At 37.9% G+C, this 19,001-nt stretch overlaps 1 protein-coding gene across 2 annotated transcripts in view; it reads right to left on the reverse strand.

Annotated features, from left to right (window-relative positions):
* LOC137648775 (multidrug resistance-associated protein 1-like) overlaps positions 1-19,001 on the reverse strand; it is a 118,505-nt gene that overhangs the window by 53,765 nt on the left and 45,739 nt on the right. For both annotated transcript variants that reach the window (XM_068381911.1, XM_068381910.1), the window contains exons 9-16: positions 14,677-14,845; positions 10,865-11,016; positions 10,554-10,691; positions 8,273-8,419; positions 7,825-7,909; positions 6,944-7,146; positions 6,166-6,342; positions 3,173-3,340 (exon numbers count right to left, since the gene is read on the reverse strand). In XM_068381911.1, the coding sequence (XP_068238012.1) occupies positions 3,173-3,340; positions 6,166-6,342; positions 6,944-7,146; positions 7,825-7,909; positions 8,273-8,419; positions 10,554-10,691; positions 10,865-11,016; positions 14,677-14,845 (1,239 nt within the window). The remainder of the gene's footprint in view (positions 1-3,172; positions 3,341-6,165; positions 6,343-6,943; positions 7,147-7,824; positions 7,910-8,272; positions 8,420-10,553; positions 10,692-10,864; positions 11,017-14,676; positions 14,846-19,001) is intronic.

Here is a 19,001-nt window from a genome sequence, read left to right on the forward strand (position 1 = left end):
TAGAGCTCTAGCACAATATTGAGGCCATCTGGTAAATAATAGACATAACCTCGGCCTGGTTACGCCGCAGATCCTTTGTCCTTTTCAGTTCTTTTGCCCTCCTCACATTTGTAGTTAGCATCTGTAACACCCCCACCAAATTATGGTCGTTTAGGTTATTTAGTGGATTTTTTTTTCTTTGCTTCGTTCCTCCTTGCCTGAGAATGGACTTAGCCAAGTTTGGTTGGTACTGCTATGGTGCCACAGCCCACCCTTCCCTCGTATCCACCTCAAATGAAACTTCATATGGCGACTTTCTAATAAGCATATTATTATTATTATTATTATTAAATGCTAAGCTACAACCCTAGTTGGAAAAGCATTATGCTATAAGCCCAGGGGCTTATAGCAGCAGGGCATATCGGCCCGGCATCACAATCGTTTGCCATTCATTACTATTCCTACCATGTTATTTTGCCTCTCTCACACCTATCCTCATGCCACCTAGGGCTTTATTCATTCCATCCATCGACCCAAATCTTGGTCTTCCTCTTGCACTTCAGCAGATGACCATTTTCCATCTTCTCTATATGGACAAATGACCTCAACACAAATTCACTCTTCTGCTAATTCACTCCTCATACCCATTCTCACTCTAAATAGTTTGTTCCTAACCCTATCCAATCGAGATGTACCGGCCATATTCCTTACTTCTTAATCACATTCAATTTCTGTCTATCGGTCACTTACATTCTCCACAAATCCGATCCATACATCACAGTTGGTACAATCACTTTCTCAATAAGAACTCTCTTCACAATCATTCCTAACCCTCAATTCTTTACCACTCTCTTCACTGTCCTCAACACTTTACATCCTTCATTCACTGTTTAGCATACAGTCCATCTGTTTCCACTACACCATTTGCAGCAATAACTGAATCCAAGTACTTGAACTGATCTACTTCCTCAAGTAACTCTCCATTCAACATGACATTCAATCTAGCACCACCCTTCCTTCTTGAGCCCCTTATAACCTTCCTCTTACCCACATTAACTCCAAACTTCCTTCTCTCGCACACCCTTACAAACTGTCACTGCTTCTCCTCCGAGTCTGCAATCAATACAGTATCATCAGCAAACAACAACTCACTCCTCCCACTCATGATCACTCTTATCTATTAGTTTCAATCCTCTAACTAGCACTTAAAGCATTTACCTGTTTCAGTTCCATAAAAAAAAAATTTAACAACCATGGTGACATCCCATATTCCTGTCTCGGCCCCACTCTCACGAGAAACTACTCACTCATTTCATTCCCTATCCTGACACATGCTTTACTGCTTGCAACAACCTTCCACCCATTCCATTTAACCTCATCACATCACTATCATCTCTATCATAAACTTTCTCCAGATCCATAAAAGTCAAAATATACCTCTTTCCTTTTGCTACATATTTCTTGCATATCTGCCATACATCCCCTTCCTCTTCTAAAGCCAACCAGTATTTCTAAAATTGCATCCTCCATTTTATTCTTAATCCTATTAATTAACACTCTTACCATTAAGTATATCATTATTACCTGCTAAGCTACAACCCTAGCTGGAAAAGCAAGATGCTAAAAGCCAAAGGGCTCCAACAGGGAAAATAGCCCGATGAGGAAAAGAAAGAAGGAAATAAACTGAGAATTTTAAGAATAACATTAAAATAAATCTTTTATATATTACTATAAAAACTTTAAAATAACAAGAAGAAGAGAAAGAAGATAGAATAATGTGCCCGAGTGTACCCTCAAGCAAGAGAACTCTATTCCAAGATAGTGGAAGACTAAAGTAAAGAGGCTAAGCCACTACCCAAGACTAGAGAACAATAGTTTTAATTTTGAAGTGTCCTTCTCGAAGGAAACAGAATGTCTTTCTACATAATGGCTTTCTCAGTTTTGTACATCATCTATCATTCAAGCTAACGCTACTGAAATATTGATAGTTGCTTCTCATAGCTATACAGTAGTCTATTATACCCTTACCAAGAAGAAAATAACCACTAAACATCTATAGTGCTGTATTTAAACCCTGGAACAAAGATGAATAGTTTGGTAATCTCAGTGTTGTTAGGTGTATGAGGAAAGAGGATTATGTGGATAGAATAGGCCAGACTATTCGGTGTAAGTGTAGGCAAAGGTAAATTGAGCCATAACCTGAGAGAGGAATCGTGGTTATGAAGCCAGTGATTTTTTACTTCTGGAACTATTATAAACACTGTGGACTGTAGTACTGTCTGGCCATTCAAAGGACCCAATAACTCTTAGTGGTAGTATCTCAATGGGGGGCTGATGCCCTGGCCAACCTACTACTGTACTTATATACTTTTCCAACAACACAACAAACTAATACCCCTTGAATAACAACACTCATGCACATTTCCCGTACCTTTGTATAACAGAACAATATAAGCACACACCAGTCCATTAGCACCATTGACAACACAATACATATATCAAACAACCTCACCAACCATTCCAACAGTCACACCCACTTCCTTTAACATCTCAGCCCTCACACCATCCATCTTGTAATCTCGCTCTCTCACTCTCATCTCCCATCACTGGCACCTCAACTCTTATGAAACCAATTATATCTGCCTTCCTATCATCCCAAACATTCAGCAACATTTCATAACATTCAGACCACCTTTTTCTCACCTCATTTCCTTTCAACAACCTTTCATTTTCATCTTTCAATGTCTCTTCACTAGCCAATCATCCATTCCTATCTTCTCTTCTCTTCTCTTCATAAGGACTACCAGATCCCTGACCCCACCTCCAGGCAGCCAAATCTTTGACTCAGCCACCTTTCGTTTTACTTCCACATTTTTCTATCTCTAGACGACAACATACTTATCAAATTCATCATGGGGTCTGAGCAGATTTTCACAAACTAAATATAATGCTATCAATCAAATAAGAAAACCAGCCAGATTTATACTGAATACTGTGGAGATAAAATTTATCTATTTGAAAATAGCTGGAACTTCAAAACCTAATTCTCTCCAAAAAATTAGTTAACTAAATATTCAAATTATTTATTAACCCTCCAACCCGATATACTCAGATATCAAGGACACTACTTAATATGGAAAAGGATGAAATAAAAAAATACAATAATGGAAGTTTCATAAAAAAAATAACTAACCTTTCTTTTCAAAATTCCCTGGGGTCCAATTACATGTTCAAAAATGTGTTTTCCAACATGCGAGTCAACAGCACTCAAAGGATCGTCAAGGAGATAAATGTCAGCATCACTGTACACTGCGCGTGCAAGACTTATGCGTTGTTTCTGTCCACCACTTAAGTTTATACCCTGAAAAAAAAAAAACATTTCTGTCAGCTATTGGTTTCAACATCATTAGTTTAGATTTTTCAATTGTTGTAGCATTGGCTACTGACTGGACTGAGAAGCTGGTATAATAAGGGGGGGATTTCTGGTAAAATGGATAGCAACTGAACTTAATAATTTGAATGCCATTGGACATACAGTATTTTACATCCAATTTTCTACTTCTTTGGAGCCACTGGTCACATTTCATTCCAGTAATTACCAATTCTTTCCCTTCTTTCATTATTCCAGCACGTTTTGTGCAAAAAACAGTCGTGCAGTATCCATACATGATTGCCTCCCCGGCCTTGCTCAGACCTTAACTCTTCCACTTGCTCCACAGTAGTCATACCAGCAGTATTCATTTATAAAGTTGTGATGGTGTGTTCTTTACAAAATCTTTATTGCTATTATTCACATCAAGTTAATCGTATACATATACAGCCATCCCATGCTTTTTGTGATTGAATGTAATCAAAGTAAAAATTTTAATGATAGTATCATACAATTTTAATGAAAAGACAAAACACTCATTTCTAGATAGGTTCCTGGTAAGAGTTGACTGTAGCAGACGACTAGGTATCAGAAATATGTAAATCAAGTATTTCAATTAGTGATAGTGAATGCCATTCAACAGAGACAACCCCAATTTCTCATGGAGGAAGATTCTCCCTCCAAGCAGTAACATCCCTGATACTCCTCTCTTGTCTCCCATACACCAGCCATGACTCTTCTCTAAGGTAAAGTGTGAATTAATTTCTCAATATTTCTATTTCTTTATTGTGAATTATTAATTTGTGTTAACTTTTTAAGTCAGGGGCTATAATTTGCTGTTCATATACTAAAAACCTTTAAAAATTAGTGTTTGTGTATTTTTTGGACATCTGGAATGCATCGTGATTTTCCTCTATATCCTATTGGAAAAATTAATTTGTTTTAAGTGAATTCATGTTTACGAGCTTACTCCTGGAATGTATTATAATCGTATACCATGGTACCACTGTTTATGACTGTTTTACAAAATATGACTCAGTATATTTAGCTGTATCATCTTATCTTTCATAGTTTTTGTGCAAAATTGAGTTAGGTAAAATGTCTAAAAAAAGGGGGGGGTATGGGGGTTGAGTGCCAAATCATTTGGCAAGGGGTTGGCACTCAAAGGATTAATCACAATTGCAAGACCTTAAAGAGGAAGTCTGACATCTAGACCAACAAGGCTTAATATCAATATTTAAAAGATTTCTCTTGATGCAATTTCTAACTTAGAATGAAATATATCATATGAATTACCCATAAATCATCTTCTTAGATACCTGTGATTTACACAGTAACTTCTAACAGAGTAACAAACCATGAAATGGGTTTTTGCTTATAATCGATTAAATGTGACACCAACATAAGAAATTATACAATTATTGGAATAATATTAGAGATTAGTTTCATGAGACTAAGGAGTCACATTTCTAAAGACTCATATGACTCTTACAAAAGATGTGTTCTTAAATGGGGCAAAGCAAAGTTAAAATTGAGTATCCAGTGGAGGAGGAGACCTACAAGAAAGGATAAAATGTTACAAGGTTAAAATAAGACAGCGGGGCTGACAGAAAGCAGCAAAGAATCTTTATGATGAAATCACAAATTTTAAAAGAAATTTGCATTTTTTCTAACTATACAAATTTTAGTCTTTTAATAAGAGTAAGCTTTCTGCAAACCTGAATACAGCTGTTAAACTTTAAATGAGGTGGCAGTAATTACTTTTGGGCAGCAGGGATGCCTAGCCCACCTAACGACCCTGAGCTCTCACTATGACCCCTCAGCCTAAACAGTGTTTAGCTCCGAGCCCTGTTTGTGATCGAGTCTTTCATCGAGAGGTTTCTTTGAATAGCAATTGCAATGCTCTATGGTAATACCTTGTTTGTGTATTTATGTATATATATATTACTGTAGGGGAATTAACTCTACCTTAGGTAAAAGCCTGTCAGATTTGATCCAGTCTCAACCTGTAATTTTATACATTCTGTTGGAGCCTGAAGAAAAATATTTTGCAACTAAATATTTGTGATGTTAGGTAAATGCCTTATTACTGAAACATACTTTAGGAGAAAAGTCATGGGGATGACAGTTCTCATGCCAAGTTTCAAAGGAAATGTATGTTAGCATTTTAACGTCCATACATGGAGAGCCAGGCCACTCTTCACATTAATGTTTTCTTCACAGGGATGGGACTTTATAAATGTTATAGCAAGTGTATTGTTGAGGCATCATTATACTGTTAATCTTATTTGCCTCGAGTGATGGCGTCTGAACCGACTATAGTATACAGTATATTGTGTAGGTTAGTGTAAAATTATTGTTCGGGGAAGTAGTTTGAGGTATTATGACTGAACTGAAGTCTACCATGAAGGTTTAATTTTAGATCGATATTCTTACCAAAAATGAGGGCTGCTTATATACTCACTATAATGCTTAGTTCTTTTGTTGTGTCATATTTCTGAAACAGTTGGTTATCATAAATTTTAATATAGGTATTGACTATGAGCAAAGCTTATCATGGTAAATATAGATGTATCCATTTCCTTTGTCAGTAACTAATGCCACTTTGTTAAAGTTTTATTAGCCATATCAAGCTTTGATGAAAGCATGCTCTTAACAAAAGATGACGGTTTGTATTTGTGTAGGAACAAATATAAATCCATGTTGAAAAACAAATTCACTCATTCATGTACATTAAAAAAGGAAGTCTTTACCTCACTACTATTTTACAAACAGCTTTGGTATAAACTATTGTATGGTAGAAATTCAAGACTAACCTTTTCACCAATTTCAGTCTGATCACCAGCTGGAAGCATTTCAAGATCCGCTCGAAGGGCACATGATTTAATACAAGTTTCATACTTGCTATTCTCTTTACTCTGGTTGAAAAGAATATTGTTCTCCAAGGTAGCATTCTGAATCCAGGCTTGTTGAGACACATAAGCAATTTTACCCTGAAACATTCATGAAATACTGTACATCAAATACAAGATATAAAATTAATTTCCTGAGGCCATCACTCAAATGATGAATTTTCAAGAAAAATTCTTCTAGCTATGAGGTTGATAGTGAAGACCAAATTTATAAGTAAATAATGTATATAAAAAAAAAACAAGTGAAAAAATACTTCCTTTATATTCAACAGTAAATATAAAAAAAATCTATCCAATACATTCAAAATAAAAAGAATCCATAATTTTTATGCATCCAGTAGTGTTAATGATTTCCTTAAATGATTCATGAAAGTGCAGTACAATAAAAATTATGATGCAAGACAAAACAAGCACAATATTTCAGGAGTAATCATCTAAGAAATTACTAAAAAAGAAGTAAATTACTGAATATTTTCAAGTAATATTACACAAACACTCTACATTACACCTGTACATTCAAAATTTTCATAAACAGTTCAACTAAGATATAAAAGTTCTTAACTTAATAAGGATGGACCCAAAATTTTTCATTTTGCATATCATAACTACAGTATATCTCATCTAGTAAGTTAAACATGATTCAATGATACTGTAATATGTTTTCAGTGTATGCCCTACTTACTTTGACATTGACTCTGCCAGATTGCCTTTCCATTTCTCCAAGAATAGCAGAGCAAAGTGAGGACTTGCCAGCACCAACATTTCCAACAACAGCTACTAAAGAGCCATCACTGATAGAAAGGTTAATTCCTTTAAGCACCGGTTTAGCGTCGTCGTCTTCATGACCCCAAGCAAATGTGCCATTCTCAACCACAATAGGTCTACCTATATGAAATGATTAAATAAGATAAAGTCTGTAAAAATATAAAAAGGTTATGTTGATAATATGAAAGTTCAAGGACTTATTACTCCTGAAGTTGGACTCTTGACTATTCGAGGGGTCAATTTATATTGGTGATTAACTACTTTAATGTGAACATCGCTATATCAATATCACTTACAAAGACAGTATCACCAATGCTGCTGTAACTAGTAGCTTAGAATTTTCATCATTAATCTAATAATGAACACTATAGTTTAAATGCAAAAAATTAAAATTTATCCAAAATCTACCTTGAGCAAATGTACAGAGCTGAATCGAGACTAAAAATGGTTTTTACAGTAGGTATAAATCATTTTCCTTAGAAAACCTCCAATATATATTGAGATTACTCTAATTATAAAACTTGGCAAATATCTTGACAGGGTTCATCCTTACAGTTCTAAACCTTTGAGGGTTCAGCATACAAGCTTTACTGTACCTAATGTATTATTATTGGAAGTATAACACTGGTACACATTCAAATAATTTTACTTGCATTGGCTAATTTATAAATCAGATAAATACAGCGAGTTCCACTTTCAATCTATAGATAATCAACTAATTGTAAAAGAAAATTGAAGTATAGAAAAATAATACTGCACTAATATTAGAATCATAATTGTGAATTCTCCAGTACTCACTTTCTTGATTATCATGGATAACACTATTTGGATCAAGTTCATCCACATTCATGAATTTATTCATCCTCTTCAGTGACACACTTGCCTTGAAAGAAAAAAGGTTACATAAAACCTATATCCTTAAATCTACAGAAATAGAGAAACAAGGGAAACACCAAGTGCTAAACGAGGAAAAATCTTTAATGTTCAAGAAAAATCTAAAGGTATAAAGAAAGGGAGGAGATATTGAAATCATAGCAATGAATAATTAAAAGTCTAATACAGAATTCTACATTACCATTGAATAGGGATCCCATTGCATCTGGTATAACTATTATTTTAACAATTATATTTCAGCATTATTTTCAAAATTACATTTCAGGCATTATTTTAACATAATACAAAAGATTTGTCAGTTAACATTAAAAATTATCTTTTGCTCCTTTAAAATATGCTAAATTTCACTTACCTGAACTAAACTAGAGATGAGCATAGGTAACATAGCAATTGGAAATCTTAATAAGTTGAATAATGACAAGGAAACAAAGGCAGTTTTTGCATCCAGCACATTTTCATCAGAGATATTTACATAAGTTGCAAATGTAGCCAATGACACCTGTAAAAAAAAAAAGGACGTGGTGAAATCTAGTATGCAGACTTCATGTGACAGGTTAAATAAGTATCAATTAAATACTTATAAAAGACCAATAACCCCAGTGAGGATATCTAAATAATTCTTTTATACTGAAATTTTTCATTATACTAAATTTCCAATACAAACCAACCACTCATATACTGAACAAACCATATGAGTGTTAGTCTAAAACCAAGAACAGTGGTAATACTTTACAAATGCCACCTCGACCCTCATATTGAGAGTACGTAACTGCCAAATATTTTGTGTACTGTAGTCTGGAATGTTATATGTGAGATGTTAAAACTGTTCTATAAAATCCATTTTTCATATATATACAGTAACTTGAATTCTTAATTCACAACAAAGGTTCATGCTGTTGAATGCCACAAACTGCTGCTTGCAACCTTAAGGAACAATAAAAAAAACATTTGGGACTAAACTATATAAGGGACCCACGTATGTTAGGATTAGACAGATTGAGTTAGATAGACAGATCTTGGCCCTGTGAGGCCATTCAGTGCAACAGTGCCTCTAAGGTAAAACTTTAGAATCACACTATGAGGTAAAAGTTAGAAGAGGATGGACAGCGAGATGGAAGAAAGGAAACAAACACAGAGGTAAGGTAGAAGGATTTAAAATAAGTGCACCTGGGGCCAAAGGAATGCTGCAATCACCCTTGAGTAACACCTACAGTGCACAGCAAGAGATGCATTGCAGCACTACCCTCCTTCAAGTATGCTAATGTTAATACCAGGTTAAACATGTGTGTGAGTAAAATACAGCAATTGTAAAAGTGTGGTGGTCAAACTGAACAAGAAATGAGAATTCCCAAATATGTCTGAAAAGTAAAACCTGCCCTGATATTATGACATGTTCTAAAAAATATAATGCATATCAATCACTTTATGAGTTTACAATCATTTGATGAGATTTAGCAAAAGTTAAATGGCATCACTAGATGTCAAGACTCACAGCATCAACTTCAACACTATGTTTAAGAAACAAAGATAAGTAATGATTTTATGGATCATGTACCAACCGTGTGTCACACGATCGTACATACTTCATTTTGTGTATATATTGCTTGTATCTTCGCTCTCCCCTCGCACTAAAAAGAACCTGAAAAAACATGTCTGTTTTTCCTCATCGGTAACAGTGTCAATTTTAAACATGAAAATTCTTGTTGCCTTGAGCTTTTGTATATAAACCAGAGTGTTCTATAATAAACTCACTAAGTTGCTTTCAACCTGTCTTTGAGTCACAACCTTCTCTCGGCCCGTCACATTGGTGCCTACGGTACCAATCAGGACTCTATCACTGCAGCTTCATAATCCATCACATCTCTACTGGCTTGAGTATAAGTTGTCTGAGCCAATATAAAAGATGACTACTAGAATGACTTTAAAACTCTCTCGATGAGTATCTGATAAAATCTGTGTTCTCTTCCAGGAAACAAGGACTGCTTCACTACAGGAGTAGGAATCAGCAATAGAAACAATAACAAAGGGTACTCTGGAGAAGTCCAGAGGCTTTACAATAAAGTCAATTGGAAATGATAATCAAATAGGCATCCATCCCTTTGTCTTCGTAACTCTTCCAGAGGCAGCATGAGCCACGTTTAAAAATTGCTTAGTCCAAACAAGAGCCAATCTACATATGCTCCAATGGAGAGTTCCTTCAGAGTTTTGTATGGCATCTTGGTGAGGCTTCACAAAACCAATGACAAATCAAAATTGGGAGCTTTGGATAGAATTCATGAAATCTGCTTTTCGATATGCTGGTACTAATGGTTCGTTTTTGCATCTCTTTGGAATAGAATGAGATTTGGAATTTACACTTAATGCCTAGCACTGGAATCCACAGGGTCATTAATTTCTTTGGTCTCAGATCCATTGCTTTCTACCCTTTCTTTTCATGCATTTCCTTTGGTTGCTTCCTACTTATCTAACTATCCTTTCTAATGATCACCTCCTTTTCTAAAAATATGACTCAATGTTTCTCCTTATATTAACAAAAATGATGATAATAATCATAATCACTTGATGTACAAGAATAAAAGTTGAAATATACCACATTTCTTTAAAATTCCAACTACATAAACAACAGAGCTTACCAAAAAAGGTGTGCAGGTCCAAATAAATGATGTACCAGCAGTCAGATATGCCATCTGTTTCAGCACTTTTATTTCTTTACCTCGAACTTGTAGCACTTGTTCTTCAAATGACTCTTCCCAAGCATAAAGCTTTAAAACCTGAAACCAAAGAAAACACCTATAAATTTTCTTTGTTACAAACACATATCATATATCACTTATGGATAAAAAAAAAAAAAAACAGCCTAACTGTTACAAATCTCAAACAAAAAATAGAAAAACCTGTTTATGTACATGCCTTACATGGATTAAAAACCTGATAGTTTTTTTACCTTTATCCCATTTAGAATCTCATTCATGAGCTTTACTCTGTGATCTTTATTTTTCATTTGCTTGAACTGAAGGTCCTTTGTTTTTTTGGCAATGACTCCGTTTATGGGTATCACAATGATCATAACTGCAAGTCCTGCAAGAACTGAGGGCCCTGGAAAAAAAAAAAAATATATTATCCACTTTACAATTTTGAGCCAGGATTTGCTTGAAAAAATTGTATTGTCTTTATCATTAAATCTTTGTGAACAAATTGTGGAGTAATCCTCTTAATCATATAGTTGAATTGAGGGAATTTCAAGAGTTTAATATCAGTTCAAATGTTTTATGTTAAACAGGTCAACACAAGTCGTTTCATTAATTCATCTGCTACAGTATATATTTAAAATTTTATCCTTTTTATTTGTTGGTTTTATTTTTTATTTCTCTTTTATAGTTTATTCGCTACAATCCCCTTAATTTCTATAAGCCTCCTTTGATGTTCCAATTGCTTCTTCTCCAGAGCAGGGTTTAATCGACAGTTACCCGTAAAAAATTTTATTTTCCTATTTTCTTTCCCTTTATTGAATACATGCCCTTAATAAGGGAATGGAACCCATTAGCGATAAGGGTAAAAAGTCCAAGTTGCCAACGCTGTTAATATATTCTTCAGTTATCTTCGTCTTTTTTTCTTTTCCTTTTTTTTTAAGGTTGTTAAAAGGAGAGGCGGCAAGGAAAAGATGGGCGGAATATTTTGAAAGTTTACTGAATGTTGAGGATAATAGGGAGGCAGATATAATTGCTGTTCCAGGTGTTGAGGTGCCAGTGATGGGAGATGAGAATGAGAGAGAGATTACAATAGTGGAAGTGAGGAGAGCACTAAATGAAACAAGAGTAGGAAAAGCATCTGGTATGGATGGTGTGAGAGCTGAGATGTTGAAGGAAGGGGGTATGACTGTACTTGAATGGTTGGTGAGATTGTTTAATATGTGTTTTGTGTTGTCAATGGTACCAGTAGGTTGGGTTTGTGCATGTATTGTACCACTATATAAGGGTAAGGGAGATGTGCATGAGTGTTGTAATTCAAGAGGTATTAGTTTGTTGAGTGTAGTTGGAAAAGTATATGGTAGAGTAATGATTAATAGGATCAAGGATAAAACAGAGAATGCAATCTTAGAAGTGCAGGGTGGTTTTAGAAGAGGTACGGGTTGTATGAATCAGATTTTTACAGTAAGGCAGATATGCGAGAAATATTTAGCAAAAGGTAAGGAGGTGTATGTTGCGTTTATGGATCTGGAGAAAGCGTATGATAGAGCTGACAGGGAAGCAATGTGGAATGTGATCAGGTTATATGGAGTTGGTGGAAGGTTGTTGGTTGTTGCAAGCAGTGAAAAGTTTCTACAAAGGTAGTAAAGCATGTGTTAGGATAGGAAATGAAGTGAGTGATTGGTTTCCGGTGAGAGTGGGGCTGAGACAGGGATGTGTGATGTCACCGTGGTTGTTTAACTTGTATGTTAATGGAGTGGTGAGAGAGGTGAATGCTCGAGTGCTTGGACGAGGATTAAAACTGGTAGACGAGAATGACCATGAATGGGAGGTAAATCAGTTGTTGTTTGCGGATGATACTGTACTGGTTGCAGACACAGAAGAGAAGCTTGGCCGATTAGTGACAGAATTTGGAAGTGTGTGTGAGAGAAGGAAGTTGAGAGTTAATGTGGGTAAGAGTAAGGTTATGAGATGTACGAGAAGGGAAGGTGGTGCAAGGTTGAATGTCATGTTGAATGGAGAGTTACTTGAGGAGGTGGATCACTTTAAATACTTGGGGTCTGTTGTTGCAGCAAATGGTGGAGTGGAAGCAGATGTACGTCAGAGAGTGAATGAAGGTTGCAAAGTGTTGGGGGCAGTTAAGGGAGTAGTAAAAAATAGAGGGTTGGGCATGAATGTAAAGAGAGTTCTATATGAGAAAGTGAATAAAAGTGATGGAGAGACAGAATTGAATGTGTTTGAGATGAAGTGTCTAAGGAGTATGGCTAGTGTATCTCGAGTAGATAGGGTTAGGAACGAAGTGGTGAGAGTGAGAACGGGTGTAAGAAATGAGTTAGCAGCTAGAGTGGATATGAATGTGTTGAGGTGGTTTGCTCATGTTGAGAGAATGGAAAATGGCTGTCTGCTAAAGAAGGTGATGAATGCAAGAGTTGATGGGAGAAGTACAAGAGGAAGGCCAAGGTTTGGGTGGATGGATGGAGTGAAGGAAGCTCTGGGTGATAGGAGGATAGATGTGAGAGGGGCAAGAGAGCGTGCTAGAAATAGGAATGAATGGCGAGCGATTGTGACGCAGTTCCGGTAGGCCCTGCTGCTTCCTCCGATGCCTTAGATGACCGCGGAGGTAGCAGCAGTAGGGGATTCAGCATTATGAAGCTTCATCTGTGGTGGATAATGTGGGAGGGTGGGCTGTGGCACCCTAGCAGTACCAGCTGAACTCGGTTGAGTCCCTTGTTAGGCTGGGAGGAACGTAGAGAGTAGAGGTCCCCTTTGTTGTTTTTGTTTCATTTGTTGATGTCAGCTACTCCCCAAAATTGGGGGAAGTGCCTTGGTATATGTATGTATGTGATCTTCGTCAAGCAGCCGTGATCACACTTCAGATTAGTTACCCTTTTAGATTGGTTACTTACTGCACTCAAATAAGTATTTCCCTAGTTCTAGTAAGCACTTACTGCATGGATTGAGTCCAGGAATTATTTCTGGGTGATCATGTTCCATATCCTCTTATGTATTGTGTCAGGAGCAATACTGTGATTTAAATAATAGTTGTAAAGTGTGTGTTTTCCTCTCTGTAGCTTAACAAACAAGTTAACAGTTCTAAGCTGAAAAGAACATACAGGTGAATATAGGCTTTCTCCAAGAGGTCGTCTTTAAGAGAGGGGAAAGTTCAGTCCAAGAGGCATCTACTCATACATTACCCTAAGAACTATCACCACAATCTTATCAGGAACCCAATCTCCAGATGAGAGGGAACCTATCTCTCTCACTTTTCCAGGGAAAAGAAGGCTATGGAAAAGAAAGGCAACGATTCTTAAAGAATGAACTAATGGCCATCTTCTACGAGACTCCATTGGCTCCCGTGATAAGGCACTCGCCTCCCACGAGCCTGCAGTCTTCCCATGTTGCTGATTCTCAAGGTCGTGCTGACATGAGACCCTTAGAATCAAATGATCATATACATGCCCACCCTCCTCCCCACTGACTCATGAGTGACAGGAGGATCAAAACTAAAGAGTAAATTAACAGTGGAGGCATGCTGGACTTTTCCCCCTTACTGCTAAAGGGTTCCATCCCCTTTCTAAGTGTCAATTAAACCAGGCTTCTGGAGAAGAAGCAATATACACATCAGGCGAGTATAGAAATATGAAATTTTATTATTAAAATTCTGTTTTTTTTTTTCTTCTACATAGGGCTGTTTTCCCTATTAGTAATCTTTGGTTTATATTACTTTGTTTTTCAAACTTTGGTTGAAGTTTAGATTGTAATAATAATAATAATGATAATGATAATAATAATAATAATAATAATAATAATAATAATAATAATAATGATAATAATAATGCACATTAATTCTACAATGTTTGGTTCTTATGAAAATAATTAAGAAACCTTTCACTCATCCACTCTTATCACAATAACAATGTAAAACACTTCCTTACAAGTACTGTACAGTATATCTGAAAGATATTAAACACAACTACTTTCTTTAGAATAGCCTTATCAGTTCCTGATAAGTTTATATTTTTTTTTTCTTTTTTGTAAAATTTGCAATAGATACTTAATTAATACATACCTAGAAGGTCCCACAAGAAATACAAAGCCAGGCCAATCTGCAGTGGTGCAGACCACAACATGTTGATGTAAGTTGTGATGTCCATAAATCGCTGTGCATCCACAGACATCAAATTGACTATTTCTCCAGTAGTTGACTTTTTCTTTGCAGAATTAGATATCCTCATAGCCTGAAAACAAGTAACAAAAAAATTATCTATTTCTAATAGTTAATTATTTTTCAGAAATTAGTTAAAAGTAGTTTTTTTGTTAATGGTCAATCTATGCGGTACACAGCATCATTTATTTGCTCAGGAAAAGTATCTCACATTTTAAAAGTAATCTGTATTTTTGGGCTCAAGCCATGTCGTCCTGATGGAAGTTCCTTAAAGGCAGCTTCCTAGGGTATATTACAACTACGGCGATATTCCCAGAGAATTTACCTTCAGGTACCCAGAATTCTAACTCCTGGAGCGAGTATCCCTAAAAAAGACCTTAGGGATATCGTAAATATCAGTGGACGTATTCTTGACACGCCTCATAGCAATCTATACCCCGAATAGAGTTAACACTTCGTAGGGGTCAAATGGCAAGAAAACGAAAACGATAAGAAAGGGGGGAGCCGTTCGTAAGGCATCTCTCCTCCCCGTTTCGAAAGCGTGCCCTGCGCCGCTCACGGCGCCATCTGTATTCCTTTTTGCGTAGCTCTACGACTCGGTGTTTCGTTCCCTGTTTTCTACCAAATCTTGGAATTTCTCTTGTGATAATGCTTTCTCCAACTTCTTCTGCCTCGGATAAGTTGAGTATTATTTCCTTTATGTATAAATGTAGGCTCTTGGTTAAAATTAAAGTAATTAAAAGAGTTATCTTTGATACAAGAGCTGTTGCCTGCTGGAGGCATCATGGATGCTGTCGCTCGCTAGAATAGGAATTATTTGTTAGCAAGAGCGACGTTCCCAGCCCCTTTGCGCTTAAATATTAGCTACTTAGCTTATTTAGGAATTCTGTTATGATGCGTTAGTAGTGTGCCTGGCGAAGTTTTGCCTAGGCTGCCAACACTAGTCTTCGTAGGCTAGCGGTTGGCCTATGTACTTCCTGCATGATAATTAGTCTTCCAAGTGTGATTTTATTGTTTTAAGCGTTAGGCAACGTTATACATATTAGCCATTTTCGAGTACTTTCCAAGATAGTATTGGTGGGAGTTTCGGTGAATTAGGTAATCGATTCTCTTAGTGCCTAGGCTAGGTTGTCTTAGGTCATTATAATATTATCTGTGTCCCCGTTTGCTCCCTTCTCTTCGGGGAAGGGGCAAACCCTTTCCCTCTGTTTAAGCCCTAGGCTTAACTCTAGTGGTTTGTTTGAATTAATTTTCAAATATATCTATGCTGGAGTAGTACTGTACCTTCCCGTTCCATCTGAATTGGTTCAGAGGGGGACAGTACAACAGTGTTTAGTCTGAGCCCGGGTTCGTCTGGCATGGGGCAGAGTCTCCCTTGCTGATTGACTCGGGCATTAAGGGTTTATCCCCTTGGTCCACCTTGTTGGGTTCCAGTAGTGATCCCTTCACTCGGTGACCCATCAGACTGTCCTCTTGCCGTTCCGGTCTCGGGATATGTTCCCTTTTCTGGAATAGCAATTCCTTCCTTGCCGTGGTTTTAGGGAGGCAGCCAGTAGTGCCGGCCTCCCTCTCGGGTCTTTCTCTGACTGAGATGAACTGTCTTAGTTGGGAATGACCCTTAACCAAGGCAAGGTTGGATAAGACCCTCTGTCCTTCCCTTCTACAGTGAACCCTCGTTTATCGCGGTAGATAGGTTCCAGTCGCGGCCGCGATAGGTGAAAATCCGCGAAGTAGTGACACCATATTTACCTATTTATTCAACATGTATATTCAGACTTTTAAAACCTTCCCTTGTACGTAGTACTGTTAACAAACTACCCTTTAATGTACAGAACACTTAATGCATGTACTACAGTACCCTAAACTAAAACAGGCACAAATATTAAAGGTGATTTTATATCATGCATTTCCTAAACATGCTAAAAAGCAGGATAAAAAATGGCAACCAATGTTTTGTTTACATTTATCTCTGATCATAATGTAGAAACAAACTGGAGGTAGAGCTTTGCTTATTACCCAGACATATTTCCCATACTTTTCCCTTAGAACTACATCACATCTTCCTACTTTAGATATATAGATAGATATATATATATATATATATATATATATATATATATATATATATATATATATATATATATATATATATATATATATATATATATATATGTATATATATATATATATGTGTGTGTGTGTGAATATATATATATATATTTATATGTATACACATATACATACCTACATATATACATAAATACATGCATACATATATATATATATATATATATATATATATTACTGTATATATATGGGTTATGGAAAAAATCCGCGAAGTGGTGAATCCGCGATGGTCGAACCGCGAAGTAGCGAGGGTTCACTGTATTTTCCGTTTCCTTGTGTCAGTCGTCCGCATCCTTACCTAGCCTAGGTTAGGATGAGGAACTGACGTGGTCTCCTGTAGGCCGGCAGAGTGTGCCGACCGGCAGAGACCATTCCTTCGAGTGCTGCCCTGTCCTTTCTTGGTCCCTCCATCGCTGCCGCCTGTAGATTCAGTAAGCAGCGGTTAGGAAGCTTGACTTAGTGTCTCCCCTTCCTTTCGGCCCTCTTTCGGGTGCCGGGCTCAGAGACTCATAGTCTCTTAACCCGGCACTCATTCTGTTGTCTTCGTATGTGTTGTCCTTGCCGTCTGCCGGCCTACAGGCCGGCCGTCGGTGGGGAGGGGTGTTCTCCAGTTCTCTTGCTGTCGGTCGGCGATGGTTATATACCTTTGCCGGCCGGTCTCTTGCTCATCTGCCGGCCACTACAAGTGGGGCCAGCAGCCGAACGCTGCCTGGTGTGGAGGCCAGCCGGCAGGGTTTGTTTACTGCTGCCGGCCGGCCTGCGACACTGCCCAGTCAGCCGGCCACTAAGAATGATGGCCGGCAACGCAGTGCAAACCGGGTGGCTGCGGACCGGCAACCACTGCCGGCCGGTTCAGGCATGGGATCTGGAGTTCTCCCCAATAAGGGTGATCTGATGTTGTGTACTTGAGATCTACCTTTCGAAAAACGGGGGGGGGGGTGCTGACCGGCAATAGCCGGCCGGCACACCACCCTCAGGTACTGTATCAGTCCTCTCTTGGTGGTATATTCAACCAAGGGAGTTCATGATGTAGTAGGTTACAACACTGTCTTTTCTATCTTACTTGTGTTACTGGTGCAATCACTTGGTGTCGCCTTACAAGGATAAAAGATAATTATTTTTATCCCTGGCCGGAATGGTAATATTTTACCTTAGGTGTGAGCTACACCTAATTTCCTTTGGAAATACGTTCTCTGGTTATTCTAGTAAAGACTAACTATGTGACTTTGGCTGGTGGGCTTCCACAGGTGTTTGTGTGGGTTTCACAAGTAGGTGTCTTTCCCTTATTCTTGTTGAATACTCATTTGTTACATGTGAATTGAAATTCACTTGATATTCATGGAAATTTTTCTTCTTTTACAGGAGGATCATCCGAAGTGTGATAGTGTCTTCTGCAATGTCCGCAGTAAGAACTTTTGCGGACAAGTCTCGTGTAGGAGGCACGCGGCTTGTGCAGCCTCCAATGATGACCATCGTTACTGGGATCCGCAGGTATGTGCTGTATGTACTAACCTGCTATCAGAGGCTTTTGAATCCCCTAGGTCGGCGGAGTCAAGAGACGCAGCGAGGGAGAGGCTTCGCTTATGGGTAAGGGGTTTTCAGAAAAACACCACTGGACCTTATCTTCCTAACGAGAAGATGAGGGCATACCTTTTTCCCAAGGCTTCCCCTGATGCTGTTGTTCCCCAGCCTCGGCCGGAGATCCCTCTGGTCCAGATTCCAGTGGAGGAGGATGTCGCTGATGCCATGCAGGACATCCAGTTGGACGACAAGATGTCTGACTTGTCCGATCGTGCGGAGCAGGATCTCCTCGCAGAGGGCGAGGAGGAGGATCGAGATCCTATTGCCGTGGAGGAAGAGGTTCCCGTATCGTCAGACGTGCCGGTTCAGGTCTCTGAACCTATCCCCTCTACCTCGTCCGCTCTTCCAGCAGAGCTAGGACAGGCTCTCTCTTCCATCGTTGGTATGATCCAACAGATGCAGAGGGAGAATAATCAGAAGGCCGCTACTTTGGAGCTCCAGATGCAGAAGATCACAGCATCACGTGGACCTCCAAAGAAGCTCAACGTTAAGGACCTTCCTCTGTGCTCGGATGCCAACCC

Source organism: Palaemon carinicauda, chromosome 10, assembly GCF_036898095.1.
Source record: "Palaemon carinicauda isolate YSFRI2023 chromosome 10, ASM3689809v2, whole genome shotgun sequence".
In the NCBI taxonomy this organism is placed as follows: domain Eukaryota; kingdom Metazoa; phylum Arthropoda; class Malacostraca; order Decapoda; family Palaemonidae; genus Palaemon; species Palaemon carinicauda.